The 27,748-nt window shown below is 58.8% G+C and overlaps 7 protein-coding genes across 8 annotated transcripts in view; 6 read left to right on the forward strand and 1 right to left on the reverse strand.

Moving 5' to 3' along the window:
* Positions 1 to 27,748, reverse strand: part of KATNAL2 (katanin catalytic subunit A1 like 2) — a 274,880-nt gene that overhangs the window by 79,256 nt on the left and 167,876 nt on the right. The window lies entirely within an intron of this gene.
* Positions 1,313 to 3,082, forward strand: LOC134731993 (elongin-A3). Its single transcript, XM_063613891.1, has 2 exons — positions 1,313 to 2,868; positions 2,962 to 3,082. Exons 1-2 carry the CDS (start codon positions 1,334 to 1,336, stop codon positions 3,080 to 3,082), a joined length of 1,656 nt encoding a protein of 551 aa, XP_063469961.1. The 5' UTR covers positions 1,313 to 1,333.
* LOC134731305 (elongin-A3-like) lies at positions 5,832 to 7,695 on the forward strand. The gene has a single exon (XM_063613893.1). The coding sequence runs from the start codon at positions 5,953 to 5,955 to the stop codon at positions 7,693 to 7,695; it is 1,743 nt and encodes a 580-aa protein (XP_063469963.1). The 5' UTR covers positions 5,832 to 5,952.
* On the forward strand, positions 10,445 to 12,326 carry LOC134731994 (elongin-A3-like). Its single transcript, XM_063613896.1, has 2 exons — positions 10,445 to 12,100; positions 12,206 to 12,326. Exons 1-2 carry the CDS (start codon positions 10,566 to 10,568, stop codon positions 12,324 to 12,326), a joined length of 1,656 nt encoding a protein of 551 aa, XP_063469966.1. The 5' UTR covers positions 10,445 to 10,565.
* LOC129457762 (elongin-A3) lies at positions 15,076 to 16,942 on the forward strand. The gene is made up of 2 exons (XM_055233245.2): positions 15,076 to 16,731; positions 16,822 to 16,942. The coding sequence occupies exons 1-2, from the start codon at positions 15,197 to 15,199 to the stop codon at positions 16,940 to 16,942; spliced, it is 1,656 nt and encodes a 551-aa protein (XP_055089220.2). The 5' UTR covers positions 15,076 to 15,196.
* LOC129457768 (elongin-A3-like) lies at positions 19,692 to 21,561 on the forward strand. Its single transcript, XM_055233252.2, has 2 exons — positions 19,692 to 21,347; positions 21,441 to 21,561. The coding sequence occupies exons 1-2, from the start codon at positions 19,813 to 19,815 to the stop codon at positions 21,559 to 21,561; spliced, it is 1,656 nt and encodes a 551-aa protein (XP_055089227.2). The 5' UTR covers positions 19,692 to 19,812.
* Positions 24,311 to 26,180, forward strand: LOC129457783 (elongin-A3). The gene is made up of 2 exons (XM_055233277.2): positions 24,311 to 25,966; positions 26,060 to 26,180. The coding sequence occupies exons 1-2, from the start codon at positions 24,432 to 24,434 to the stop codon at positions 26,178 to 26,180; spliced, it is 1,656 nt and encodes a 551-aa protein (XP_055089252.2). The 5' UTR covers positions 24,311 to 24,431.

The raw sequence follows: 27,748 nt of genomic DNA on the forward strand, positions 1-27,748 counted from the left end.
CCCATGGCTTTGGGAGGTCGAGGCCGGCAGACCACCTGAGGTCAGGTGTTGCAGAACAGCCCGACCAATATGAGGCAATCCCCTCTCTTCTACAAAGACGAAACTCGGTTGGACTTGCTGGCCAGCGCCTGTAAAAGCAGCTACTCAGGGGGCTGAGATAGGAGAACCGCTCGAACCCGGGAGGCGGAGGTTGCAGTGAGCCCAGATCCCACCGTTGCACTCCAGCCTGGACGACAAAAGCCAAACTCCGTCTCAAAATTTAAAAACAAAACCTCAGAAAAGCTTCCCCAGCAAGGGCCAGAGTCAGCGCCCCTCTCTATTTCTTGACAGCAATTCAGGAGAGAATGTCAGGCGGCCTGCAAAACTCACAAGAGAGCAGAATATCCTCCCCAAGGCAGAGGAGCCACACCCTGTTTCTAGAGGTGGAGTAGCCACCCATCACCCCGCAGCCCCTCCCCACTCCCAGCCAGAAAGCCCAGTCCCTGGGAAGCAAATCCACCGGCAACAACCTTTCTTCGTGGAAAACGCTTCCCCTGCCAAAATGGAAAACAAACATGATACGAAGTCCCCTCACACAACGTCAATCCCAGATAAAGGGCTGTTGTCCTCTGTTGGTTCTTCTGCCTAGGATTTTGCCTGGCGGGTGCTGTTATTTCCGCTTTTGCTGCCAGGAAGATTCCCTCTGTGTCTTTTGGAATCCACAGATGTGGAACCTGGGAACACGGAGGGCCAACGGTAGAACTCAGTGGGGTGTGTCCAGGGTGCAATTAACCGAATCAACCTGTGGGGCACAGCAGTCCACCTGGCGTGGACCGTCCCGACTGGCTGCCTTGGGCCGACGGAATGAATTCGTATTGGGGCGGGGCAGCCCAGGGGCCAAGGGTGGCAGGGCTGGAGCCCCGGGCGGGCCTGGGGCTGGCTATATAAGGCCGGGCTCTGGCAGGGGAGCTTCCTTCGGCGTTGGACGGACGGCGCACCGCGGAGGTCAGTGCGGGCTGCGGCTCCACATCCCCAGGAAGAGAAGCGGGCCTGCTCGGCTGTCTGCAAGGACCGGCGTTCCAGACCGAGTGGCCCGCTGCTCCGAGGACCCAGCTCGCTCCAGGTTGTGGGGACTCCCCGCCCCGAGGCCTGCGGTCCGCGAGGACCAGCGCCCCGGAACCAGTGGCCCACTGCTCCGAGGACCGAGCTTGCTCCAGGCTGCGACTCCACATCCCGAGGTCGCTGCCTGGCGACCGGGCAGCGAGGACCGGCCACCCCAGACTTCGTGGGTCCCGCCGCCCCGAGGACAGAGCCGCGACCGCCAGGGCAGCGACGCCTGCACAGCTCTGGCGAGATGGCGGCAGGGTCCACTACGCTGCGCGCGGTGGAGAAGCTGCAGGTGCGTCTGGCCACTAAGACGGACCCGAGAAAGCTAGAGAAATATTTGCAGAAACTCTCCGCCTTGCCCATGACGGCAGACATCCTGGCGGAGACTGGAATCAGAAAGGCGGTGAAGCGCCTGCGGAAGCACCAGCAGGTGGGCGACTTTGCCAGAGACTTAGCGGCCCGGTGGAAGAAGCTGGTGCTTGTGGACCGAAACACCGGGCCTGACCCACAGGACCCTGAGGAGAGCGCTTCCCGACAGCGCTTCGGGGAGGCTCTTCAGGACCAGGAAAAGGCCTGGGGCTTCCCAGAAAACGCGACGGCCCCCGGGAGCCCATCTCACAGCCCTGAGCACAGACGGACAGCGCGCAGAACACCTCCGGGGCAACAGAGACCTCACCCGAGGTCTCCCAGTCGCGAGCCCAGAGCCGAGAGAAAGCGCCCCAGAATGGCCCCAGCTGATTCCGGCCCCCAACGGGCCCCTCCAACGCGCACCGCTCCCCTCCCCATGCCCGAGGGCCCTGAGCCCGCCCTGCCCGGGAAGGAACCCGGAAGAGGCCACGCTCACGCCGCTCAGGGCGGGCCTCTGCTGGGTCAGGGCTGCCAGGGCCAACTCCAGGGGGAAGCCGTGGTGAGCCACAGCGAGGGGCACGAATCGTCCCGCTGGGCTTCGGCTCAGAAATCGCCTCCTGTGCAGGAAAGCCAGTCAGAGAGGCTGCAGGCGGCCGGCGCTGATTCCGCCGGGCCGAAAACGGTGCCCAGCCCTGTCTTCTCAGAGCTCTGGGACCCCTCAGCGGACTGGATGCAGGCCAACTACGATCTGCTGTCCGCTTTTGAGGCCATGACCTCCCAGGCACAGCCAGAAGCACTCTCCGCGCCAACGTTCCAGGAGGAAGCTGCTTTCCCTGGACGCAGAGTGAATGCTAAGAGGCAGGTGTACTCGGGCTCCAGGCCTGCCTGCCAGCTGCAGGTGCTGACGCTGCGCCAGCAGTGCCTCCGGGTGCTTAGAAACAATCCGGACGCCCTCGGCGACGTGGGAGGGGTCCCCTACTCGGTTCTTGAACCCGTTCTGGAAGCGTGGACGCCTGATCAGCTGTATCGCAGAGAGAAAGACAATCACGCACTGGCTCGAGAGACAGATGAATTATGGAGGATTCATTGTCTCCACGACTTCAAGGAAGAAAAGCCACAGGAGCACGAGTCTTGGCGGGAGCTGTACCTGCGGCTTCGGGACGCCCGAGAGCAGCGGCTGCGAGTAGTGACCACGAAAATCCGATCAGCACGTGAAAACGAACCCAGCCGCCGTCAGACAAAGATGATCTGTTTCAACTCTGCGGCCAAGACGCCTCAGGATGCTTCCAGCAGGCAAGGGAAGTCAGCAGGAGCAGCTGACCCGGGAAATGGAGGGATCAAGCCAGCCCCCAAGCCCGCAGGAAGCAGCCAGGCTCCCTCCAGCCAGGGCGCCGGGGGGCTCGGGGACGGCGGCGGGGGCGGCATCATTAGCGGCAGCAGCAGCAGCAGCAGCGGCAGCAGCAGCAGCAGCAGCAGCAGCAGCAGCGTCCTTCACCGGCTCCCTGAGGAGCGGGCCAACCCCTGCCAGAGCAGCAGCAATGAGCACGGGGCGCCCGCGGCCAAAACCCGGAAACAGGCTGCCAAGAAAGTGGCCCCGCTGATGGCCAAGGCAGTTCGCGACTACAAGAGAAGATTCTCCCGACGATAAACTCAGGACTTGCCTTACAGATAAAATCAGGGGGGAGGAGGACCAATGCAAAGTCAATGCGGGTTGGGGAACGAAACTTCCAATGGGCACCAGAACCCTTGGCTTGGTGCAAAGTTGAGCCTCTGAATTCTGCAGGGGTCAAGTGCTGGCCCTGTGACTTTCGCCTCCCACACCCAGCCACTGCCTCCCTCCTTGGAGGACACCTCAGAATTCACAAGATATTCTGAAGGCATTCGAATCAATTCTACTTTGGCGGTTCACTGATTGTTTTTTAAAAAACGCCCTAGTTGCAATCATAAATCAGGTACAAGATGTGACATTCTCTTTCGTCTTCCTTTCGTGTGAAATCATCGAGTGCATAAGGACTTCTTAGACACAAACTCTCAATCCGTTAGTTGACACTGATAACTGCGACTACGCAGAAGGTTTTGTGGCTGCTGTTGGTTTCTTTTAGATAAAAGGCCGGGCATGATCCTGTAATCGCGAGCCGTCCTCCTCTGGGAGGCCGAGGAAAGCAGCTCGCTTGAGCCCAGGAGGTGGAGACCAGGCTGCGCCAAACGGAGAAACCCCGTCTCCACAAAAGATACCAAAATTAGCCCGGCGTGGTGGCACGGCCCCCGTGGTCCCAGCTGAGGGGCAGCAGCGCCTGAGCTGGGCAAGGGGAGGGTGCACTGACCCTTCCTCATTCCACTGCACCCCAGCCTGGGTGACACAACCAGAGCACATCTCAATGCAAACTGCTGTTTAGTTGAAGAGAGCAACTCTCGGATTTCATACATAAACGCTAACAACTGGTACGTTCCTTAAGTCAAAATACTTTTACTAAGCACCGCATAGAATCATTCCCAATCTTTTCAACCAGAACCCCCGTGAAAGAACGGCGACACCTTAATCAGCTCATTTAGGTTCTCGATCAGGAAGTCTAAACCTGCCAATCAGAGTTTCTAATTACCATGAGATGACCGGCTTAACTACCTTGAGTTCACCTCCTACCAGCTCCTGCAAGCTTTGCTGAACGTGTGCATTCTAACTCAGGGCACTTGTTGGCTTCACGAGGGCAGGTAATCACAGGACCGTGTGCCAGATACGACACACGCACATACACACTAACAAAGACACACACACACACAAACACGCAAACGCACACGCATACACACACGCACACACACAAACACCATTAACTAAAGGTCGTTCTTAGGCGTTACCGACAGTGAGGGGTAGAGAGAGAAATACAAAGACATAAGCCACAAGGCAAAAGCGAGCAAGGGCAGCAGAAGAGATCAAAGTACTGAACCCTGGGCTGTCAGCAGAATGGGTGCTGGGAAGCTTATGGAAGCAGGCACCAGGCTGGATGCCGGTGCACGTCAAAAGAGTCCCTCAAGCCTGAAGAACACGTAAGGAGTCAGAAGAGGGTGCCACAGAGTTACCACCCTGAAGGAAGTCAGAAAAGCATTCGTTCCGGGGAAGGGGACATAATCCCATCAGCGACCGTGTAAAAACTCAGACATGTCCGGGCACGGTGACTCACGCCTGTATTCCCATGGCTTTGGGAGGTCGAGGCCGGCAGACCACCTGAGGTCAGGTGTTGCAGAACAGCCCGACCAATATGAGGCAATCCCCTCTCTTCTACAAAGACGAAACTCGGTTGGACTTGCTGGCCAGCGCCTGTAAAAGCAGCTACTCAGGGGGCTGAGATAGGAGAACCGCTCGAACCCGGGAGGCGGAGGTTGCAGTGAGCCCAGATCCCACCGTTGCACTCCAGCCTGGACGACAAAAGCCAAACTCCGTCTCAAAATTTAAAAACAAAACCTCAGAAAAGCTTCCCCAGCAAGGGCCAGAGTCAGCGCCCCTCTCTATTTCTTGACAGCAATTCAGGAGAGAATGTCAGGCGGCCTGCAAAACTCACAAGAGAGCAGAATATCCTCCCCAAGGCAGAGGAGCCACACCCTGTTTCTAGAGGTGGAGTAGCCACCCATCACCCCGCAGCCCCTCCCCACTCCCAGCCAGAAAGCCCAGTCCCTGGGAAGCAAATCCACCGGCAACAACCTTTCTTCGTGGAAAACGCTTCCCCTGCCAAAATGGAAAACAAACATGATACGAAGTCCCCTCACACAACGTCAATCCCAGATAAAGGGCTGTTGTCCTCTGTTGGTTCTTCTGCCTAGGATTTTGCCTGGCGGGTGCTGTTATTTCCGCTTTTGCTGCCAGGAAGATTCCCTCTGTGTCTTTTGGAATCCACAGATGTGGAACCTGGGAACACGGAGGGCCAACGGTAGAACTCAGTGGGGTGTGTCCAGGGTGCAATTAACCGAATCAACCTGTGGGGCACAGCAGTCCACCTGGCGTGGACCGTCCCGACTGGCTGCCTTGGGCCGACGGAATGAATTCGTATTGGGGCGGGGCAGCCCAGGGGCCAAGGGTGGCAGGGCTGGAGCCCCGGGCGGGCCTGGGGCTGGCTATATAAGGCCGGGCTCTGGCAGGGGAGCTTCCTTCGGCGTTGGACGGACGGCGCACCGCGGAGGTCAGTGGGGGCTGCGGCTCCACATCCCCAGGAAGAGAAGCGGGCCTGCTCGGCTGTCTGCAAGGACCGGCGTTCCAGACCGAGTGGCCCGCTGCTCCGAGGACCCAGCTCGCTCCAGGTTGTGGGGACTCCCCGCCCCGAGGCCTGCGGTCCGCGAGGACCAGCGCCCCGGAACCAGTGGCCCACTGCTCCGAGGACCGAGCTTGCTCCAGGCTGCGACTCCACATCCCGAGGTCGCTGCCTGGCGACCGGGCAGCGAGGACCGGCCACCCCAGACTTCGTGTGTCCCGCCGCCCCGAGGACAGAGCCGCGACCGCCAGGGCAGCGACGCCTGCACAGCTCTGGCGAGATGGCGGCAGGGTCCACTACGCTGCGCGCGGTGGAGAAGCTGCAGGTGCGTCTGGCCACTAAGACGGACCCGAGAAAGCTAGAGAAATATTTGCAGAAACTCTCCGCCTTGCCCATGACGGCAGACATCCTGGCGGAGACTGGAATCAGAAAGGCGGTGAAGCGCCTGCGGAAGCACCAGCAGGTGGGCGACTTTGCCAGAGACTTAGCGGCCCGGTGGAAGAAGCTGGTGCTTGTGGACCGAAACACCGGGCCTGACCCACAGGACCCTGAGGAGAGCGCTTCCCGACAGCGCTTCGGGGAGGCTCTTCAGGACCAGGAAAAGGCCTGGGGCTTCCCAGAAAACGCGACGGCCCCCGGGAGCCCATCTCACAGCCCTGAGCACAGACGGACAGCGCGCAGAACACCTCCGGGGCAACAGAGACCTCACCCGAGGTCTCCCAGTCGCGAGCCCAGAGCCGAGAGAAAGCGCCCCAGAATGGCCCCAGCTGATTCCGGCCCCCAATGGGCCCCTCCAACGCGCACCGCTCCCCTCCCCATGCCCGAGGGCCCTGAGCCCGCCCTGCCCGGGAAGGAACCCGGAAGAGGCCACGCTCACGCCGCTCAGGGCGGGCCTCTGCTGGGTCAGGGCTGCCAGGGCCAACTCCAGGGGGAAGCCGTGGTGAGCCACAGCGAGGGGCACGAATCGTCCCGCTGGGCTTCGGCTCAGAAATCGCCTCCTGTGCAGGAAAGCCAGTCAGAGAGGCTGCAGGCGGCCGGCGCTGATTCCGCCGGGCCGAAAACGGTGCCCAGCCCTGTCTTCTCAGAGCTCTGGGACCCCTCAGCGGACTGGATGCAGGCCAACTACGATCTGCTGTCCGCTTTTGAGGCCATGACCTCCCAGGCACAGCCAGAAGCACTCTCCGCGCCAACGTTCCAGGAGGAAGCTGCTTTCCCTGGACGCAGAGTGAATGCTAAGAGGCAGGTGTACTCGGGCTCCAGGCCTGCCTGCCAGCTGCAGGTGCTGACGCTGCGCCAGCAGTGCCTCCGGGTGCTTAGAAACAATCCGGACGCCCTCGGCGACGTGGGAGGGGTCCCCTACTCGGTTCTTGAACCCGTTCTGGAAGCGTGGACGCCTGATCAGCTGTATCGCAGAGAGAAAGACAATCACGCACTGGCTCGAGAGACAGATGAATTATGGAGGATTCATTGTCTCCACGACTTCAAGGAAGAAAAGCCACAGGAGCACGAGTCTTGGCGGGAGTTGTACCTGCGGCTTTGGGACGCCCGAGAGCAGCGGCTGCGAGTAGTGACCACGAAAATCCGATCAGCACGTGAAAACGAACCCAGCCGCCGTCAGACAAAGATGATCTGTTTCAACTCTGCGGCCAAGACGCCTCAGGATGCTTCCAGCAGGCAAGGGAAGTCAGCAGGAGCAGCTGACCCGGGAAATGGAGGGATCAAGCCAGCCCCCAAGCCCGCAGGAAGCAGCCAGGCTCCCTCCAGCCAGGGCGCCGGGGGGCTCGGGGACGGCGCCGGGGGCGGCATCATTAGCGGCAGCAGCAGCAGCAGCAGCGGCAGCAGCAGCAGCAGCAGCAGCAGCGTCCTTCACCGGCTCCCTGAGGAGCGGGCCAACCCCTGCCAGAGCAGCAGAAATGAGCACGGGGCGCCCGCGGCCAAAACCCGGAAACAGGCTGCCAAGAAAGTGGCCCCGCTGATGGCCAAGGCAGTTCGCGACTACAAGAGAAGATTCTCCCGACGATAAACTCAGGACTTGCCTTACAGATAAAATCAGGGGGGAGGAGGACCAATGCAAAGTCAATGCGGGTTGGGGAACGAAACTTCCAATGGGCACCAGAACCCTTGGCTTGGTGCAAAGTTGAGCCTCTGAATTCTGCAGGGGTCAAGTGCTGGCCCTGTGACTTTCGCCTCCCACACCCAGCCACTGCCTCCCTCCTTGGAGGACACCTCAGAATTCACAAGATATTCTGAAGGCATTCGAATCAATTCTACTTTGGCGGTTCACTGATTGTTTTTTAAAAAACGCCCTAGTTGCAATCATAAATCAGGTACAAGATGTGACATTCTCTTTCGTCTTCCTTTCGTGTGAAATCATCGAGTGCATAAGGACTTCTTAGACACAAACTCTCAATCCGTTAGTTGACACTGATAACTGCGACTACGCAGAAGGTTTTGTGGCTGCTGTTGGTTTCTTTTAGATAAAAGGCCGGGCATGATCCTGTAATCGCGAGCCGTCCTCCTCTGGGAGGCCGAGGAAAGCAGCTCGCTTGAGCCCAGGAGGTGGAGACCAGGCTGCGCCAAACGGAGAAACCCCGTCTCCACAAAAGATACCAAAATTAGCCCGGCGTGGTGGCACGGCCCCCGTGGTCCCAGCTGAGGGGCAGCAGCGCCTGAGCTGGGCAAGGGGAGGGTGCACTGACCCTTCCTCATTCCACTGCACCCCAGCCTGGGTGACACAACCAGAGCACATCTCAATGCAAACTGCTGTTTAGTTGAAGAGAGCAACTCTCGGATTTCATACATAAACGCTAACAACTGGTACGTTCCTTAAGTCAAAATACTTTTACTAAGCACCGCATAGAATCATTCCCAATCTTTTCAACCAGAACCCCCGTGAAAGAACGGCGACACCTTAATCAGCTCATTTAGGTTCTCGATCAGGAAGTCTAAACCTGCCAATCAGAGTTTCTAATTACCATGAGATGACCGGCTTAACTACCTTGAGTTCACCTCCTACCAGCTCCTGCAAGCTTTGCTGAACGTGTGCATTCTAACTCAGGGCACTTGTTGGCTTCACGAGGGCAGGTAATCACAGGACCGTGTGCCAGATACGACACACGCACATACACACTAACAAAGACACACACACACACAAACACGCAAACGCACACGCATACACACACGCACACACACAAACACCATTAACTAAAGGTCGTTCTTAGGCGTTACCGACAGTGAGGGGTAGAGAGAGAAATACAAAGACATAAGCCACAAGGCAAAAGCGAGCAAGGGCAGCAGAAGAGATCAAAGTACTGAACCCTGGGCTGTCAGCAGAATGGGTGCTGGGAAGCTTATGGAAGCAGGCACCAGGCTGGATGCCGGTGCACGTCAAAAGAGTCCCTCAAGCCTGAAGAACACGTAAGGAGTCAGAAGAGGGTGCCACAGAGTTACCACCCTGAAGGAAGTCAGAAAAGCATTCTTTCCGGGGAAGGGGACATAATCCCATCAGCGACCGTGTAAAAACTCAGACATGTCCGGGCACGGTGACTCACGCCTGTATTCCCATGGCTTTGGGAGGTCGAGGCCGGCAGACCACCTGAGGTCAGGTGTTGCAGAACAGCCCGACCAATATGAGGCAATCCCCTCTCTTCTACAAAGACGAAACTCGGTTGGACTTGCTGGCCAGCGCCTGTAAAAGCAGCTACTCAGGGGGCTGAGATAGGAGAACCGCTCGAACCCGGGAGGCGGAGGTTGCAGTGAGCCCAGATCCCACCGTTGCACTCCAGCCTGGACGACAAAAGCCAAACTCCGTCTCAAAATTTAAAAACAAAACCTCAGAAAAGCTTCCCCAGCAAGGGCCAGAGTCAGCGCCCCTCTCTATTTCTTGACAGCAATTCAGGAGAGAATGTCAGGCGGCCTGCAAAACTCACAAGAGAGCAGAATATCCTCCCCAAGGCAGAGGAGCCACACCCTGTTTCTAGAGGTGGAGTAGCCACCCATCACCCCGCAGCCCCTCCCCACTCCCAGCCAGAAAGCCCAGTCCCTGGGAAGCAAATCCACCGGCAACAACCTTTCTTCGTGGAAAACGCTTCCCCTGCCAAAATGGAAAACAAACATGATACGAAGTCCCCTCACACAACGTCAATCCCAGATAAAGGGCTGTTGTCCTCTGTTGGTTCTTCTGCCTAGGATTTTGCCTGGCGGGTGCTGTTATTTCCGCTTTTGCTGCCAGGAAGATTCCCTCTGTGTCTTTTGGAATCCACAGATGTGGAACCTGGGAACACGGAGGGCCAACGGTAGAACTCAGTGGGGTGTGTCCAGGGTGCAATTAACCGAATCAACCTGTGGGGCACAGCAGTCCACCTGGCGTGGACCGTCCCGACTGGCTGCCTTGGGCCGACGGAATGAATTCGTATTGGGGCGGGGCAGCCCAGGGGCCAAGGGTGGCAGGGCTGGAGCCCCGGGCGGGCCTGGGGCTGGCTATATAAGGCCGGGCTCTGGCAGGGGAGCTTCCTTCGGCGTTGGACGGACGGCGCACCGCGGAGGTCAGTGCGGGCTGCGGCTCCACATCCCCAGGAAGAGAAGCGGGCCTGCTCGGCTGTCTGCAAGGACCGGCGTTCCAGACCGAGTGGCCCGCTGCTCCGAGGACCCAGCTCGCTCCAGGTTGTGGGGACTCCCCGCCCCGAGGCCTGCGGTCCGCGAGGACCAGCGCCCCGGAACCAGTGGCCCACTGCTCCGAGGACCGAGCTTGCTCCAGGCTGCGACTCCACATCCCGAGGTCGCTGCCTGGCGACCGGGCAGCGAGGACCGGCCACCCCAGACTTCGTGTGTCCCGCCGCCCCGAGGACAGAGCCGCGACCGCCAGGGCAGCGACGCCTGCACAGCTCTGGCGAGATGGCGGCAGGGTCCACTACGCTGCGCGCGGTGGAGAAGCTGCAGGTGCGTCTGGCCACTAAGACGGACCCGAGAAAGCTAGAGAAATATTTGCAGAAACTCTCCGCCTTGCCCATGACGGCAGACATCCTGGCGGAGACTGGAATCAGAAAGGCGGTGAAGCGCCTGCGGAAGCACCAGCAGGTGGGCGACTTTGCCAGAGACTTAGCGGCCCGGTGGAAGAAGCTGGTGCTTGTGGACCGAAACACCGGGCCTGACCCACAGGACCCTGAGGAGAGCGCTTCCCGACAGCGCTTCGGGGAGGCTCTTCAGGACCAGGAAAAGGCCTGGGGCTTCCCAGAAAACGCGACGGCCCCCGGGAGCCCATCTCACAGCCCTGAGCACAGACGGACAGCGCGCAGAACACCTCCGGGGCAACAGAGACCTCACCCGAGGTCTCCCAGTCGCGAGCCCAGAGCCGAGAGAAAGCGCCCCAGAATGGCCCCAGCTGATTCCGGCCCCCAACGGGCCCCTCCAACGCGCACCGCTCCCCTCCCCATGCCCGAGGGCCCTGAGCCCGCCCTGCCCGGGAAGGAACCCGGAAGAGGCCACGCTCACGCCGCTCAGGGCGGGCCTCTGCTGGGTCAGGGCTGCCAGGGCCAACTCCAGGGGGAAGCCGTGGTGAGCCACAGCGAGGGGCACGAATCGTCCCGCTGGGCTTCGGCTCAGAAATCGCCTCCTGTGCAGGAAAGCCAGTCAGAGAGGCTGCAGGCGGCCGGCGCTGATTCCGCCGGGCCGAAAACGGTGCCCAGCCCTGTCTTCTCAGAGCTCTGGGACCCCTCAGCGGACTGGATGCAGGCCAACTACGATCTGCTGTCCGCTTTTGAGGCCATGACCTCCCAGGCACAGCCAGAAGCACTCTCCGCGCCAACGTTCCAGGAGGAAGCTGCTTTCCCTGGACGCAGAGTGAATGCTAAGAGGCAGGTGTACTCGGGCTCCAGGCCTGCCTGCCAGCTGCAGGTGCTGACGCTGCGCCAGCAGTGCCTCCGGGTGCTTAGAAACAATCCGGACGCCCTCGGCGACGTGGGAGGGGTCCCCTACTCGGTTCTTGAACCCGTTCTGGAAGCGTGGACGCCTGATCAGCTGTATCGCAGAGAGAAAGACAATCACGCACTGGCTCGAGAGACAGATGAATTATGGAGGATTCATTGTCTCCACGACTTCAAGGAAGAAAAGCCACAGGAGCACGAGTCTTGGCGGGAGCTGTACCTGCGGCTTCGGGACGCCCGAGAGCAGCGGCTGCGAGTAGTGACCACGAAAATCCGATCAGCACGTGAAAACGAACCCAGCCGCCGTCAGACAAAGATGATCTGTTTCAACTCTGCGGCCAAGACGCCTCAGGATGCTTCCAGCAGGCAAGGGAAGTCAGCAGGAGCAGCTGACCCGGGAAATGGAGGGATCAAGCCAGCCCCCAAGCCCGCAGGAAGCAGCCAGGCTCCCTCCAGCCAGGGCGCCGGGGGGCTCGGGGACGGCGGCGGGGGCGGCATCATTAGCGGCAGCAGCAGCAGCAGCAGCGGCAGCAGCAGCAGCAGCAGCGGCAGCAGCCGCAGCAGCAGCAGCGTCCTTCACCGGCTCCCTGAGGAGCGGGCCAACCCCTGCCAGAGCAGCAGCAATGAGCACGGGGCGCCCGCGGCCAAAACCCGGAAACAGGCTGCCAAGAAAGTGGCCCCGCTGATGGCCAAGGCAGTTCGCGACTACAGGAGAAGATTCTCCCGACGATAAACTCAGGACTTGCCTTACAGATAAAATCAGGGGGGAGGAGGACCAATGCAAAGTCAATGCGGGTTGGGGAACGAAACTTCCAATGGGCACCAGAACCCTTGGCTTGGTGCAAAGTTGAGCCTCTGAATTCTGCAGGGGTCAAGTGCTGGCCCTGTGACTTTCGCCTCCCACACCCAGCCACTGCCTCCCTCCTTGGAGGACACCTCAGAATTCACAAGATATTCTGAAGGCATTCGAATCAATTCTACTTTGGCGGTTCACTGATTGTTTTTTAAAAAACGCCCTAGTTGCAATCATAAATCAGGTACAAGATGTGACATTCTCTTTCGTCTTCCTTTCGTGTGAAATCATCGAGTGCATAAGGACTTCTTAGACACAAACTCTCAATCCGTTAGTTGACACTGATAACTGCGACTACGCAGAAGGTTTTGTGGCTGCTGTTGGTTTCTTTTAGATAAAAGGCCGGGCATGATCCTGTAATCGCGAGCCGTCCTCCTCTGGGAGGCCGAGGAAAGCAGCTCGCTTGAGCCCAGGAGGTGGAGACCAGGCTGCGCCAAACGGAGAAACCCCGTCTCCACAAAAGATACCAAAATTAGCCCGGTGTGGTGGCACGGCCCCCGTGGTCCCAGCTGAGGGGCAGCAGCGCCTGAGCTGGGCAAGGGGAGGGTGCACTGACCCTTCCTCATTCCACTGCACCCCAGCCTGGGTGACACAACCAGAGCACATCTCAATGCAAACTGCTGTTTAGTTGAAGAGAGCAACTCTCGGATTTCATACATAAACGCTAACAACTGGTACGTTCCTTAAGTCAAAATACTTTTACTAAGCACCGCATAGAATCATTCCCAATCTTTTCAACCAGAACCCCCGTGAAAGAACGGCGACACCTTAATCAGCTCATTTAGGTTCTCGATCAGGAAGTCTAAACCTGCCAATCAGAGTTTCTAATTACCATGAGATGACCGGCTTAACTACCTTGAGTTCACCTCCTACCAGCTCCTGCAAGCTTTGCTGAACGTGTGCATTCTAACTCAGGGCACTTGTTGGCTTCACGAGGGCAGGTAATCACAGGACCGTGTGCCAGATACGACACACGCACATACACACTAACAAAGACACACACACACACAAACACGCAAACGCACACGCATACACACACGCACACACACAAACACCATTAACTAAAGGTCGTTCTTAGGCGTTACCGACAGTGAGGGGTAGAGAGAGAAATACAAAGACATAAGCCACAAGGCAAAAGCGAGCAAGGGCAGCAGAAGAGATCAAAGTACTGAACCCTGGGCTGTCAGCAGAATGGGTGCTGGGAAGCTTATGGAAGCAGGCACCAGGCTGGATGCCGGTGCACGTCAAAAGAGTCCCTCAAGCCTGAAGAACACGTAAGGAGTCAGAAGAGGGTGCCACAGAGTTACCACCCTGAAGGAAGTCAGAAAAGCATTCGTTCCGGGGAAGGGGACATAATCCCATCAGCGACCGTGTAAAAACTCAGACATGTCCGGGCACGGTGACTCACGCCTGTATTCCCATGGCTTTGGGAGGTCGAGGCCGGCAGACCACCTGAGGTCAGGTGTTGCAGAACAGCCCGACCAATATGAGGCAATCCCCTCTCTTCTACAAAGACGAAACTCGGTTGGACTTGCTGGCCAGCGCCTGTAAAAGCAGCTACTCAGGGGGCTGAGATAGGAGAACCGCTCGAACCCGGGAGGCGGAGGTTGCAGTGAGCCCAGATCCCACCGTTGCACTCCAGCCTGGACGACAAAAGCCAAACTCCGTCTCAAAATTTAAAAACAAAACCTCAGAAAAGCTTCCCCAGCAAGGGCCAGAGTCAGCGCCCCTCTCTATTTCTTGACAGCAATTCAGGAGAGAATGTCAGGCGGCCTGCAAAACTCACAAGAGAGCAGAATATCCTCCCCAAGGCAGAGGAGCCACACCCTGTTTCTAGAGGTGGAGTAGCCACCCATCACCCCGCAGCCCCTCCCCACTCCCAGCCAGAAAGCCCAGTCCCTGGGAAGCAAATCCACCGGCAACAACCTTTCTTCGTGGAAAACGCTTCCCCTGCCAAAATGGAAAACAAACATGATACGAAGTCCCCTCACACAACGTCAATCCCAGATAAAGGGCTGTTGTCCTCTGTTGGTTCTTCTGCCTAGGATTTTGCCTGGCGGGTGCTGTTATTTCCGCTTTTGCTGCCAGGAAGATTCCCTCTGTGTCTTTCGGAATCCACAGATGTGGAACCTGGGAACACGGAGGGCCAACGGTAGAACTCAGTGGGGTGTGTCCAGGGTGCAATTAACCGAATCAACCTGTGGGGCACAGCAGTCCACCTGGCGTGGACCGTCCCGACTGGCTGCCTTGGGCCGACGGAATGAATTCGTATTGGGGCGGGGCAGCCCAGGGGCCAAGGGTGGCAGGGCTGGAGCCCCGGGCGGGCCTGGGGCTGGCTATATAAGGCCGGGCTCTGGCAGGGGAGCTTCCTTCGGCGTTGGACGGACGGCGCACCGCGGAGGTCAGTGCGGGCTGCGGCTCCACATCCCCAGGAAGAGAAGCGGGCCTGCTCGGCTGTCTGCAAGGACCGGCGTTCCAGACCGAGTGGCCCGCTGCTCCGAGGACCCAGCTCGCTCCAGGTTGTGGGGACTCCCCGCCCCGAGGCCTGCGGTCCGCGAGGACCAGCGCCCCGGAACCAGTGGCCCACTGCTCCGAGGACCGAGCTTGCTCCAGGCTGCGACTCCACATCCCGAGGTCGCTGCCTGGCGACCGGGCAGCGAGGACCGGCCACCCCAGACTTCGTGTGTCCCGCCGCCCCGAGGACAGAGCCGCGACCGCCAGGGCAGCGACGCCTGCACAGCTCTGGCGAGATGGCGGCAGGGTCCACTACGCTGCGCGCGGTGGAGAAGCTGCAGGTGCGTCTGGCCACTAAGACGGACCCGAGAAAGCTAGAGAAATATTTGCAGAAACTCTCCGCCTTGCCCATGACGGCAGACATCCTGGCGGAGACTGGAATCAGAAAGGCGGTGAAGCGCCTGCGGAAGCACCAGCAGGTGGGCGACTTTGCCAGAGACTTAGCGGCCCGGTGGAAGAAGCTGGTGCTTGTGGACCGAAACACCGGGCCTGACCCACAGGACCCTGAGGAGAGCGCTTCCCGACAGCGCTTCGGGGAGGCTCTTCAGGACCAGGAAAAGGCCTGGGGCTTCCCAGAAAACGCGACGGCCCCCGGGAGCCCATCTCACAGCCCTGAGCACAGACGGACAGCGCGCAGAACACCTCCGGGGCAACAGAGACCTCACCCGAGGTCTCCCAGTCGCGAGCCCAGAGCCGAGAGAAAGCGCCCCAGAATGGCCCCAGCTGATTCCGGCCCCCAACGGGCCCCTCCAACGCGCACCGCTCCCCTCCCCATGCCCGAGGGCCCTGAGCCCGCCCTGCCCGGGAAGGAACCCGGAAGAGGCCACGCTCACGCCGCTCAGGGCGGGCCTCTGCTGGGTCAGGGCTGCCAGGGCCAACTCCAGGGGGAAGCCGTGGTGAGCCACAGCGAGGGGCACGAATCGTCCCGCTGGGCTTCGGCTCAGAAATCGCCTCCTGTGCAGGAAAGCCAGTCAGAGAGGCTGCAGGCGGCCGGCGCTGATTCCGCCGGGCCGAAAACGGTGCCCAGCCCTGTCTTCTCAGAGCTCTGGGACCCCTCAGCGGACTGGATGCAGGCCAACTACGATCTGCTGTCCGCTTTTGAGGCCATGACCTCCCAGGCACAGCCAGAAGCACTCTCCGCGCCAACGTTCCAGGAGGAAGCTGCTTTCCCTGGACGCAGAGTGAATGCTAAGAGGCAGGTGTACTCGGGCTCCAGGCCTGCCTGCCAGCTGCAGGTGCTGACGCTGCGCCAGCAGTGCCTCCGGGTGCTTAGAAACAATCCGGACGCCCTCGGCGACGTGGGAGGGGTCCCCTACTCGGTTCTTGAACCCGTTCTGGAAGCGTGGACGCCTGATCAGCTGTATCGCAGAGAGAAAGACAATCACGCACTGGCTCGAGAGACAGATGAATTATGGAGGATTCATTGTCTCCACGACTTCAAGGAAGAAAAGCCACAGGAGCACGAGTCTTGGCGGGAGCTGTACCTGCGGCTTCGGGACGCCCGAGAGCAGCGGCTGCGAGTAGTGACCACGAAAATCCGATCAGCACGTGAAAACGAACCCAGCCGCCGTCAGACAAAGATGATCTGTTTCAACTCTGCGGCCAAGACGCCTCAGGATGCTTCCAGCAGGCAAGGGAAGTCAGCAGGAGCAGCTGACCCGGGAAATGGAGGGATCAAGCCAGCCCCCAAGCCCGCAGGAAGCAGCCAGGCTCCCTCCAGCCAGGGCGCCGGGGGGCTCGGGGACGGCGGCGGGGGCGGCATCATTAGCGGCAGCAGCAGCAGCAGCAGCGGCAGCAGCAGCAGCAGCAGCAGCAGCAGCGTCCTTCACCGGCTCCCTGAGGAGCGGGCCAACCCCTGCCAGAGCAGCAGCAATGAGCACGGGGCGCCCGCGGCCAAAACCCGGAAACAGGCTGCCAAGAAAGTGGCCCCGCTGATGGCCAAGGCAGTTCGCGACTACAAGAGAAGATTCTCCCGACGATAAACTCAGGACTTGCCTTACAGATAAAATCAGGGGGGAGGAGGACCAATGCAAAGTCAATGCGGGTTGGGGAACGAAACTTCCAATGGGCACCAGAACCCTTGGCTTGGTGCAAAGTTGAGCCTCTGAATTCTGCAGGGGTCAAGTGCTGGCCCTGTGACTTTCGCCTCCCACACCCAGCCACTGCCTCCCTCCTTGGAGGACACCTCAGAATTCACAAGATATTCTGAAGGCATTCGAATCAATTCTACTTTGGCGGTTCACTGATTGTTTTTTAAAAAACGCCCTAGTTGCAATCATAAATCAGGTACAAGATGTGACATTCTCTTTCGTCTTCCTTTCGTGTGAAATCATCGAGTGCATAAGGACTTCTTAGACACAAACTCTCAATCCGTTAGTTGACACTGATAACTGCGACTACGCAGAAGGTTTTGTGGCTGCTGTTGGTTTCTTTTAGATAAAAGGCCGGGCATGATCCTGTAATCGCGAGCCGTCCTCCTCTGGGAGGCCGAGGAAAGCAGCTCGCTTGAGCCCAGGAGGTGGAGACCAGGCTGCGCCAAACGGAGAAACCCCGTCTCCACAAAAGATACCAAAATTAGCCCGGTGTGGTGGCACGGCCCCCGTGGTCCCAGCTGAGGGGCAGCAGCGCCTGAGCTGGGCAAGGGGAGGGTGCACTGACCCTTCCTCATTCCACTGCACCCCAGCCTGGGTGACACAACCAGAGCACATCTCAATGCAAACTGCTGTTTAGTTGAAGAGAGCAACTCTCGGATTTCATACATAAACGCTAACAACTGGTACGTTCCTTAAGTCAAAATACTTTTACTAAGCACCGCATAGAATCATTCCCAATCTTTTCAACCAGAACCCCCGTGAAAGAACGGCGACACCTTAATCAGCTCATTTAGGTTCTCGATCAGGAAGTCTAAACCTGCCAATCAGAGTTTCTAATTACCATGAGATGACCGGCTTAACTACCTTGAGTTCACCTCCTACCAGCTCCTGCAAGCTTTGCTGAACGTGTGCATTCTAACTCAGGGCACTTGTTGGCTTCACGAGGGCAGGTAATCACAGGACCGTGTGCCAGATACGACACACGCACATACACACTAACAAAGACACACACACACACAAACACGCAAACGCACACGCATACACACACGCACACACACAAACACCATTAACTAAAGGTCGTTCTTAGGCGTTACCGACAGTGAGGGGTAGAGAGAGAAATACAAAGACATAAGCCACAAGGCAAAAGCGAGCAAGGGCAGCAGAAGAGATCAAAGTACTGAACCCTGGGCTGTCAGCAGAATGGGTGCTGGGAAGCTTATGGAAGCAGGCACCAGGCTGGATGCCGGTGCACGTCAAAAGAGTCCCTCAAGCCTGAAGAACACGTAAGGAGTCAGAAGAGGGTGCCACAGAGTTACCACCCTGAAGGAAGTCAGAAAAGCATTCGTTCCGGGGAAGGGGACATAATCCCATCAGCGACCGTGTAAAAACTCAGACATGTCCGGGCACGGTGACTCACGCCTGTATTCCCATGGCTTTGGGAGGTCGAGGCCGGCAGACCACCTGAGGTCAGGTGTTGCAGAACAGCCCGACCAATATGAGGCAATCCCCTCTCTTCTACAAAGACGAAACTCGGTTGGACTTGCTGGCCAGCGCCTGTAAAAGCAGCTACTCAGGGGGCTGAGATAGGAGAACCGCTCGAACCCGGGAGGCGGAGGTTGCAGTGAGCCCAGATCCCACCGTTGCACTCCAGCCTGGACGACAAAAGCCAAACTCCGTCTCAAAATTTAAAAACAAAACCTCAGAAAAGCTTCCCCAGCAAGGGCCAGAGTCAGCGCCCCTCTCTATTTCTTGACAGCAATTCAGGAGAGAATGTCAGGCGGCCTGCAAAACTCACAAGAGAGCAGAATATCCTCCCCAAGGCAGAGGAGCCACACCCTGTTTCTAGAGGTGGAGTAGCCACCCATCACCCCGCAGCCCCTCCCCACTCCCAGCCAGAAAGCCCAGTCCCTGGGAAGCAAATCCACCGGCAACAACCTTTCTTCGTGGAAAACGCTTCCCCTGCCAAAATGGAAAACAAACATGATACGAAGTCCCCTCACACAACGTCAATCCCAGATAAAGGGCTGTTGTCCTCTGTTGGTTCTTCTGCCTAGGATTTTGCCTGGCGGGTGCTGTTATTTCCGCTTTTGCTGCCAGGAAGATTCCCTCTGTGTCTTTTGGAATCCACAGATGTGGAACCTGGGAACACGGAGGGCCAACGGTAGAACTCAGTGGGGTGTGTCCAGGGTGCAATTAACCGAATCAACCTGTGGGGCACAGCAGTCCACCTGGCGTGGACCGTCCCGACTGGCTGCCTTGGGCCGACGGAATGAATTCGTATTGGGGCGGGGCAGCCCAGGGGCCAAGGGTGGCAGGGCTGGAGCCCCGGGCGGGCCTGGGGCTGGCTATATAAGGCCGGGCTCTGGCAGGGGAGCTTCCTTCGGCGTTGGACGGACGGCGCACCGCGGAGGTCAGTGCGGGCTGCGGCTCCACATCCCCAGGAAGAGAAGCGGGCCTGCTCGGCTGTCTGCAAGGACCGGCGTTCCAGACCGAGTGGCCCGCTGCTCCGAGGACCCAGCTCGCTCCAGGTTGTGGGGACTCCCCGCCCCGAGGCCTGCGGTCCGCGAGGACCAGCGCCCCGGAACCAGTGGCCCACTGCTCCGAGGACCGAGCTTGCTCCAGGCTGCGACTCCACATCCCGAGGTCGCTGCCTGGCGACCGGGCAGCGAGGACCGGCCACCCCAGACTTCGTGTGTCCCGCCGCCCCGAGGACAGAGCCGCGACCGCCAGGGCAGCGACGCCTGCACAGCTCTGGCGAGATGGCGGCAGGGTCCACTACGCTGCGCGCGGTGGAGAAGCTGCAGGTGCGTCTGGCCACTAAGACGGACCCGAGAAAGCTAGAGAAATATTTGCAGAAACTCTCCGCCTTGCCCATGACGGCAGACATCCTGGCGGAGACTGGAATCAGAAAGGCGGTGAAGCGCCTGCGGAAGCACCAGCAGGTGGGCGACTTTGCCAGAGACTTAGCGGCCCGGTGGAAGAAGCTGGTGCTTGTGGACCGAAACACCGGGCCTGACCCACAGGACCCTGAGGAGAGCGCTTCCCGACAGCGCTTCGGGGAGGCTCTTCAGGACCAGGAAAAGGCCTGGGGCTTCCCAGAAAACGCGACGGCCCCCGGGAGCCCATCTCACAGCCCTGAGCACAGACGGACAGCGCGCAGAACACCTCCGGGGCAACAGAGACCTCACCCGAGGTCTCCCAGTCGCGAGCCCAGAGCCGAGAGAAAGCGCCCCAGAATGGCCCCAGCTGATTCCGGCCCCCAACGGGCCCCTCCAACGCGCACCGCTCCCCTCCCCATGCCCGAGGGCCCTGAGCCCGCCCTGCCCGGGAAGGAACCCGGAAGAGGCCACGCTCACGCCGCTCAGGGCGGGCCTCTGCTGGGTCAGGGCTGCCAGGGCCAACTCCAGGGGGAAGCCGTGGTGAGCCACAGCGAGGGGCACGAATCGTCCCGCTGGGCTTCGGCTCAGAAATCGCCTCCTGTGCAGGAAAGCCAGTCAGAGAGGCTGCAGGCGGCCGGCGCTGATTCCGCCGGGCCGAAAACGGTGCCCAGCCCTGTCTTCTCAGAGCTCTGGGACCCCTCAGCGGACTGGATGCAGGCCAACTACGATCTGCTGTCCGCTTTTGAGGCCATGACCTCCCAGGCACAGCCAGAAGCACTCTCCGCGCCAACGTTCCAGGAGGAAGCTGCTTTCCCTGGACGCAGAGTGAATGCTAAGAGGCAGGTGTACTCGGGCTCCAGGCCTGCCTGCCAGCTGCAGGTGCTGACGCTGCGCCAGCAGTGCCTCCGGGTGCTTAGAAACAATCCGGACGCCCTCGGCGACATGGGAGGGGTCCCCTACTCGGTTCTTGAACCCGTTCTGGAAGCGTGGACGCCTGATCAGCTGTATCGCAGAGAGAAAGACAATCACGCACTGGCTCGAGAGACAGATGAATTATGGAGGATTCATTGTCTCCACGACTTCAAGGAAGAAAAGCCACAGGAGCACGAGTCTTGGCGGGAGCTGTACCTGCGGCTTCGGGATGCCCGAGAGCAGCGGCTGCGAGTAGTGACCACGAAAATCCGATCAGCACGTGAAAACGAACCCAGCCGCCGTCAGACAAAGATGATCTGTTTCAACTCTGCGGCCAAGACGCCTCAGGATGCTTCCAGCAGGCAAGGGAAGTCAGCAGGAGCAGCTGACCCGGGAAATGGAGGGATCAAGCCAGCCCCCAAGCCCGCAGGAAGCAGCCAGGCTCCCTCCAGCCAGGGCGCCGGGGGGCTCGGGGACGGCGGCGGGGGCGGCATCATTAGCGGCAGCAGCAGCAGCAGCAGCGGCAGCAGCAGCAGCAGCAGCAGCAGCAGCAGCGTCCTTCACCGGCTCCCTGAGGAGCGGGCCAACCCCTGCCAGAGCAGCAGCAATGAGCACGGGGCGCCCGCGGCCAAAACCCGGAAACAGGCTGCCAAGAAAGTGGCCCCGCTGATGGCCAAGGCAGTTCGCGACTACAAGAGAAGATTCTCCCGACGATAAACTCAGGACTTGCCTTACAGATAAAATCAGGGGGGAGGAGGACCAATGCAAAGTCAATGCGGGTTGGGGAACGAAACTTCCAATGGGCACCAGAACCCTTGGCTTGGTGCAAAGTTGAGCCTCTGAATTCTGCAGGGGTCAAGTGCTGGCCCTGTGACTTTCGCCTCCCACACCCAGCCACTGCCTCCCTCCTTGGAGGACACCTCAGAATTCACAAGATATTCTGAAGGCATTCGAATCAATTCTACTTTGGCGGTTCACTGATTGTTTTTTAAAAAACGCCCTAGTTGCAATCATAAATCAGGTACAAGATGTGACATTCTCTTTCGTCTTCCTTTCGTGTGAAATCATCGAGTGCATAAGGACTTCTTAGACACAAACTCTCAATCCGTTAGTTGACACTGATAACTGCGACTACGCAGAAGGTTTTGTGGCTGCTGTTGGTTTCTTTTAGATAAAAGGCCGGGCATGATCCTGTAATCGCGAGCCGTCCTCCTCTGGGAGGCCGAGGAAAGCAGCTCGCTTGAGCCCAGGAGGTGGAGACCAGGCTGCGCCAAACGGAGAAACCCCGTCTCCACAAAAGATACCAAAATTAGCCCGGCGTGGTGGCACGGCCCCCGTGGTCCCAGCTGAGGGGCAGCAGCGCCTGAGCTGGGCAAGGGGAGGGTGCACTGACCCTTCCTCATTCCACTGCACCCCAGCCTGGGTGACACAACCAGAGCACATCTCAATGCAAACTGCTGTTTAGTTGAAGAGAGCAACTCTCGGATTTCATACATAAACGCTAACAACTGGTACGTTCCTTAAGTCAAAATACTTTTACTAAGCACCGCATAGAATCATTCCCAATCTTTTCAACCAGAACCCCCGTGAAAGAACGGCGACACCTTAATCAGCTCATTTAGGTTCTCGATCAGGAAGTCTAAACCTGCCAATCAGAGTTTCTAATTACCATGAGATGACCGGCTTAACTACCTTGAGTTCACCTCCTACCAGCTCCTGCAAGCTTTGCTGAACGTGTGCATTCTAACTCAGGGCACTTGTTGGCTTCACGAGGGCAGGTAATCACAGGACCGTGTGCCAGATACGACACACGCACATACACACTAACAAAGACACACACACACACAAACACGCAAACGCACACGCATACACACACGCACACACACAAACACCATTAACTAAAGGTCGTTCTTAGGCGTTACCGACAGTGAGGGGTAGAGAGAGAAATACAAAGACATAAGCCACAAGGCAAAAGCGAGCAAGGGCAGCAGAAGAGATCAAAGTACTGAACCCTGGGCTGTCAGCAGAATGGGTGCTGGGAAGCTTATGGAAGCAGGCACCAGGCTGGATGCCGGTGCACGTCAAAAGAGTCCCTCAAGCCTGAAGAACACGTAAGGAGTCAGAAGAGGGTGCCACAGAGTTACCACCCTGAAGGAAGTCAGAAAAGCATTCGTTCCGGGGAAGGGGACATAATCCCATCAGCGACCGTGTAAAAACTCAGACATGTCCGGGCACGGTGACTCACGCCTGTATTCCCATGGCTTTGGGAGGTCGAGGCCGGCAGACCACCTGAGGTCAGGTGTTGCAGAACAGCCCGACCAATATGAGGCAATCCCCTCTCTTCTACAAAGACGAAACTCGGTTGGACTTGCTGGCCAGCGCCTGTAAAAGCAGCTACTCAGGGGGCTGAGATAGGAGAACCGCTCGAACCCGGGAGGCGGAGGTTGCAGTGAGCCCAGATCCCACCGTTGCACTCCAGCCTGGACGACAAAAGCCAAACTCCGTCTCAAAATTTAAAAACAAAACCTCAGAAAAGCTTCCCCAGCAAGGGCCAGAGTCAGCGCCCCTCTCTATTTCTTGACAGCAATTCAGGAGAGAATGTCAGGCGGCCTGCAAAACTCACAAGAGAGCAGAATATCCTCCCCAAGGCAGAGGAGCCACACCCTGTTTCTAGAGGTGGAGTAGCCACCCATCACCCCGCAGCCCCTCCCCACTCCCAGCCAGAAAGCCCAGTCCCTGGGAAGCAAATCCACCGGCAACAACCTTTCTTCGTGGAAAACGCTTCCCCTGCCAAAATGGAAAACAAACATGATACGAAGTCCCCTCACACAACGTCAATCCCAGATAAAGGGCTGTTGTCCTCTGTTGGTTCTTCTGCCTAGGATTTTGCCTGGCGGGTGCTGTTATTTCCGCTTTTGCTGCCAGGAAGATTCCCTCTGTGTCTTTTGGAATCCACAGATGTGGAACCTGGGAACACGGAGGGCCAACGGTAGAACTCAGTGGGGTGTGTCCAGGGTGCAATTAACCGAATCAACCTGTGGGGCACAGCAGTCCACCTGGCGTGGACCGTCCCGACTGGCTGCCTTGGGCCGACGGAATGAATTCGTATTGGGGCGGGGCAGCCCAGGGGCCAAGGGTGGCAGGGCTGGAGCCCCGGGCGGGCCTGGGGCTGGCTATATAAGGCCGGGCTCTGGCAGGGGAGCTTCCTTCGGCGTTGGACGGACGGCGCACCGCGGAGGTCAGTGGGGGCTGCGGCTCCACATCCCCAGGAAGAGAAGCGGGCCTGCTCGGCTGTCTGCAAGGACCGGCGTTCCAGACCGAGTGGCCCGCTGCTCCGAGGACCCAGCTCGCTCCAGGTTGTGGGGACTCCCCGCCCCGAGGCCTGCGGTCCGCGAGGACCAGCGCCCCGGAACCAGTGGCCCACTGCTCCGAGGACCGAGCTTGCTCCAGGCTGCGACTCCACATCCCGAGGTCGCTGCCTGGCGACCGGGCAGCGAGGACCGGCCACCCCAGACTTCGTGTGTCCCGCCGCCCCGAGGACAGAGCCGCGACCGCCAGGGCAGCGACGCCTGCACAGCTCTGGCGAGATGGCGGCAGGGTCCACTACGCTGCGCGCGGTGGAGAAGCTGCAGGTGCGTCTGGCCACTAAGACGGACCCGAGAAAGCTAGAGAAATATTTGCAGAAACTCTCCGCCTTGCCCATGACGGCAGACATCCTGGCGGAGACTGGAATCAGAAAGGCGGTGAAGCGCCTGCGGAAGCACCAGCAGGTGGGCGACTTTGCCAGAGACTTAGCGGCCCGGTGGAAGAAGCTGGTGCTTGTGGACCGAAACACCGGGCCTGACCCACAGGACCCTGAGGAGAGCGCTTCCCGACAGCGCTTCGGGGAGGCTCTTCAGGACCAGGAAAAGGCCTGGGGCTTCCCAGAAAACGCGACGGCCCCCGGGAGCCCATCTCACAGCCCTGAGCACAGACGGACAGCGCGCAGAACACCTCCGGGGCAACAGAGACCTCACCCGAGGTCTCCCAGTCGCGAGCCCAGAGCCGAGAGAAAGCGCCCCAGAATGGCCCCAGCTGATTCCGGCCCCCAACGGGCCCCTCCAACGCGCACCGCTCCCCTCCCCATGCCCGAGGGCCCTGAGCCCGCCCTGCCCGGGAAGGAACCCGGAAGAGGCCACGCTCACGCCGCTCAGGGCGGGCCTCTGCTGGGTCAGGGCTGCCAGGGCCAACTCCAGGGGGAAGCCGTGGTGAGCCACAGCGAGGGGCACGAATCGTCCCGCTGGGCTTCGGCTCAGAAATCGCCTCCTGTGCAGGAAAGCCAGTCAGAGAGGCTGCAGGCGGCCGGCGCTGATTCCGCCGGGCCGAAAACGGTGCCCAGCCCTGTCTTCTCAGAGCTCTGGGACCCCTCAGCGGACTGGATGCAGGCCAACTACGATCTGCTGTCCGCTTTTGAGGCCATGACCTCCCAGGCACAGCCAGAAGCACTCTCCGCGCCAACGTTCCAGGAGGAAGCTGCTTTCCCTGGACGCAGAGTGAATGCTAAGAGGCAGGTGTACTCGGGCTCCAGGCCTGCCTGCCAGCTGCAGGTGCTGACGCTGCGCCAGCAGTGCCTCCGGGTGCTTAGAAACAATCCGGACGCCCTCGGCGACGTGGGAGGGGTCCCCTACTCGGTTCTTGAACCCGTTCTGGAAGCGTGGACGCCTGATCAGCTGTATCGCAGAGAGAAAGACAATCACGCACTGGCTCGAGAGACAGATGAATTATGGAGGATTCATTGTCTCCACGACTTCAAGGAAGAAAAGCCACAGGAGCACGAGTCTTGGCGGGAGCTGTACCTGCGGCTTCGGGACGCCCGAGAGCAGCGGCTGCGAGTAGTGACCACGAAAATCCGATCAGCACGTGAAAACGAACCCAGCCGCCGTCAGACAAAGATGATCTGTTTCAACTCTGCGGCCAAGACGCCTCAGGATGCTTCCAGCAGGCAAGGGAAGTCAGCAGGAGCAGCTGACCCGGGAAATGGAGGGATCAAGCCAGCCCCCAAGCCCGCAGGAAGCAGCCAGGCTCCCTCCAGCCAGGGCGCCGGGGGGCTCGGGGACGGCGGCGGGGGCGGCATCATTAGCGGCAGCAGCAGCAGCAGCAGCGGCAGCAGCAGCAGCAGCAGCAGCAGCAGCAGCGTCCTTCACCGGCTCCCTGAGGAGCGGGCCAACCCCTGCCAGAGCAGCAGCAATGAGCACGGGGCGCCCGCGGCCAAAACCCGGAAACAGGCTGCCAAGAAAGTGGCCCCGCTGATGGCCAAGGCAGTTCGCGACTACAAGAGAAGATTCTCCCGACGATAAACTCAGGACTTGCCTTACAGATAAAATCAGGGGGGAGGAGGACCAATGCAAAGTCAATGCGGGTTGGGGAACGAAACTTCCAATGGGCACCAGAACCCTTGGCTTGGTGCAAAGTTGAGCCTCTGAATTCTGCAGGGGTCAAGTGCTGGCCCTGTGACTTTCGCCTCCCACACCCAGCCACTGCCTCCCTCCTTGGAGGACACCTCAGAATTCACAAGATATTCTGAAGGCATTCGAATCAATTCTACTTTGGCGGTTCACTGATTGTTTTTTAAAAAACGCCCTAGTTGCAATCATAAATCAGGTACAAGATGTGACATTCTCTTTCGTCTTCCTTTCGTGTGAAATCATCGAGTGCATAAGGACTTCTTAGACACAAACTCTCAATCCGTTAGTTGACACTGATAACTGCGACTACGCAGAAGGTTTTGTGGCTGCTGTTGGTTTCTTTTAGATAAAAGGCCGGGCATGATCCTGTAATCGCGAGCCGTCCTCCTCTGGGAGGCCGAGGAAAGCAGCTCGCTTGAGCCCAGGAGGTGGAGACCAGGCTGCGCCAAACGGAGAAACCCCGTCTCCACAAAAGATACCAAAATTAGCCCGGTGTGGTGGCACGGCCCCCGTGGTCCCAGCTGAGGGGCAGCAGCGCCTGAGCTGGGCAAGGGGAGGGTGCACTGACCCTTCCTCATTCCACTGCACCCCAGCCTGGGTGACACAACCAGAGCACATCTCAATGCAAACTGCTGTTTAGTTGAAGAGAGCAACTCTCGGATTTCATACATAAACGCTAACAACTGGTACGTTCCTTAAGTCAAAATACTTTTACTAAGCACCGCATAGAATCATTCCCAATCTTTTCAACCAGAACCCCCGTGAAAGAACGGCGACACCTTAATCAGCTCATTTAGGTTCTCGATCAGGAAGTCTAAACCTGCCAATCAGAGTTTCTAATTACCATGAGATGACCGGCTTAACTACCTTGAGTTCACCTCCTACCAGCTCCTGCAAGCTTTGCTGAACGTGTGCATTCTAACTCAGGGCACTTGTTGGCTTCACGAGGGCAGGTAATCACAGGACCGTGTGCCAGATACGACACACGCACATACACACTAACAAAGACACACACACACACAAACACGCAAACGCACACGCATACACACACGCACACACACAAACACCATTAACTAAAGGTCGTTCTTAGGCGTTACCGACAGTGAGGGGTAGAGAGAGAAATACAAAGACATAAGCCACAAGGCAAAAGCGAGCAAGGGCAGCAGAAGAGATCAAAGTACTGAACCCTGGGCTGTCAGCAGAATGGGTGCTGGGAAGCTTATGGAAGCAGGCACCAGGCTGGATGCCGGTGCACGTCAAAAGAGTCCCTCAAGCCTGAAGAACACGTAAGGAGTCAGAAGAGGGTGCCACAGAGTTACCACCCTGAAGGAAGTCAGAAAAGCATTCGTTCCGGGGAAGGGGACATAATCCCATCAGCGACCGTGTAAAAACTCAGACATGTCCGGGCACGGTGACTCACGCCTGTATTCCCATGGCTTTGGGAGGTCGAGGCCGGCAGA

Source organism: Symphalangus syndactylus, chromosome 1 (assembly GCF_028878055.3).
Source record: "Symphalangus syndactylus isolate Jambi chromosome 1, NHGRI_mSymSyn1-v2.1_pri, whole genome shotgun sequence".
Classification (NCBI taxonomy): domain Eukaryota; kingdom Metazoa; phylum Chordata; class Mammalia; order Primates; family Hylobatidae; genus Symphalangus; species Symphalangus syndactylus.

What these genes read in the sequence shown, in the direction of transcription:
- LOC134731993 (XM_063613891.1), top strand. Translation starts at nt 1,334, where the DNA reads ATGGCGGCAGGGTCCACTACGCTGCGCGCGGTGGAGAAGCTGCAGGTG. An exon ending in GGGGGCGGCATCATTAGCGG is followed by an intron (nt 2,869 to 2,961) that starts CAGCAGCAGCAG and finishes CAACCCCTGCCA; the next exon opens with GAGCAGCAGCAATGAGCACG.
- LOC134731305 (XM_063613893.1), top strand. Translation starts at nt 5,953, where the DNA reads ATGGCGGCAGGGTCCACTACGCTGCGCGCGGTGGAGAAGCTGCAGGTG.
- LOC134731994 (XM_063613896.1), top strand. Translation starts at nt 10,566, where the DNA reads ATGGCGGCAGGGTCCACTACGCTGCGCGCGGTGGAGAAGCTGCAGGTG. An exon ending in GGGGGCGGCATCATTAGCGG is followed by an intron (nt 12,101 to 12,205) that starts CAGCAGCAGCAG and finishes CAACCCCTGCCA; the next exon opens with GAGCAGCAGCAATGAGCACG.
- LOC129457762 (XM_055233245.2), top strand. Translation starts at nt 15,197, where the DNA reads ATGGCGGCAGGGTCCACTACGCTGCGCGCGGTGGAGAAGCTGCAGGTG. An exon ending in GGGGGCGGCATCATTAGCGG is followed by an intron (nt 16,732 to 16,821) that starts CAGCAGCAGCAG and finishes CAACCCCTGCCA; the next exon opens with GAGCAGCAGCAATGAGCACG.
- LOC129457768 (XM_055233252.2), top strand. Translation starts at nt 19,813, where the DNA reads ATGGCGGCAGGGTCCACTACGCTGCGCGCGGTGGAGAAGCTGCAGGTG. An exon ending in GGGGGCGGCATCATTAGCGG is followed by an intron (nt 21,348 to 21,440) that starts CAGCAGCAGCAG and finishes CAACCCCTGCCA; the next exon opens with GAGCAGCAGCAATGAGCACG.
- LOC129457783 (XM_055233277.2), top strand. Translation starts at nt 24,432, where the DNA reads ATGGCGGCAGGGTCCACTACGCTGCGCGCGGTGGAGAAGCTGCAGGTG. An exon ending in GGGGGCGGCATCATTAGCGG is followed by an intron (nt 25,967 to 26,059) that starts CAGCAGCAGCAG and finishes CAACCCCTGCCA; the next exon opens with GAGCAGCAGCAATGAGCACG.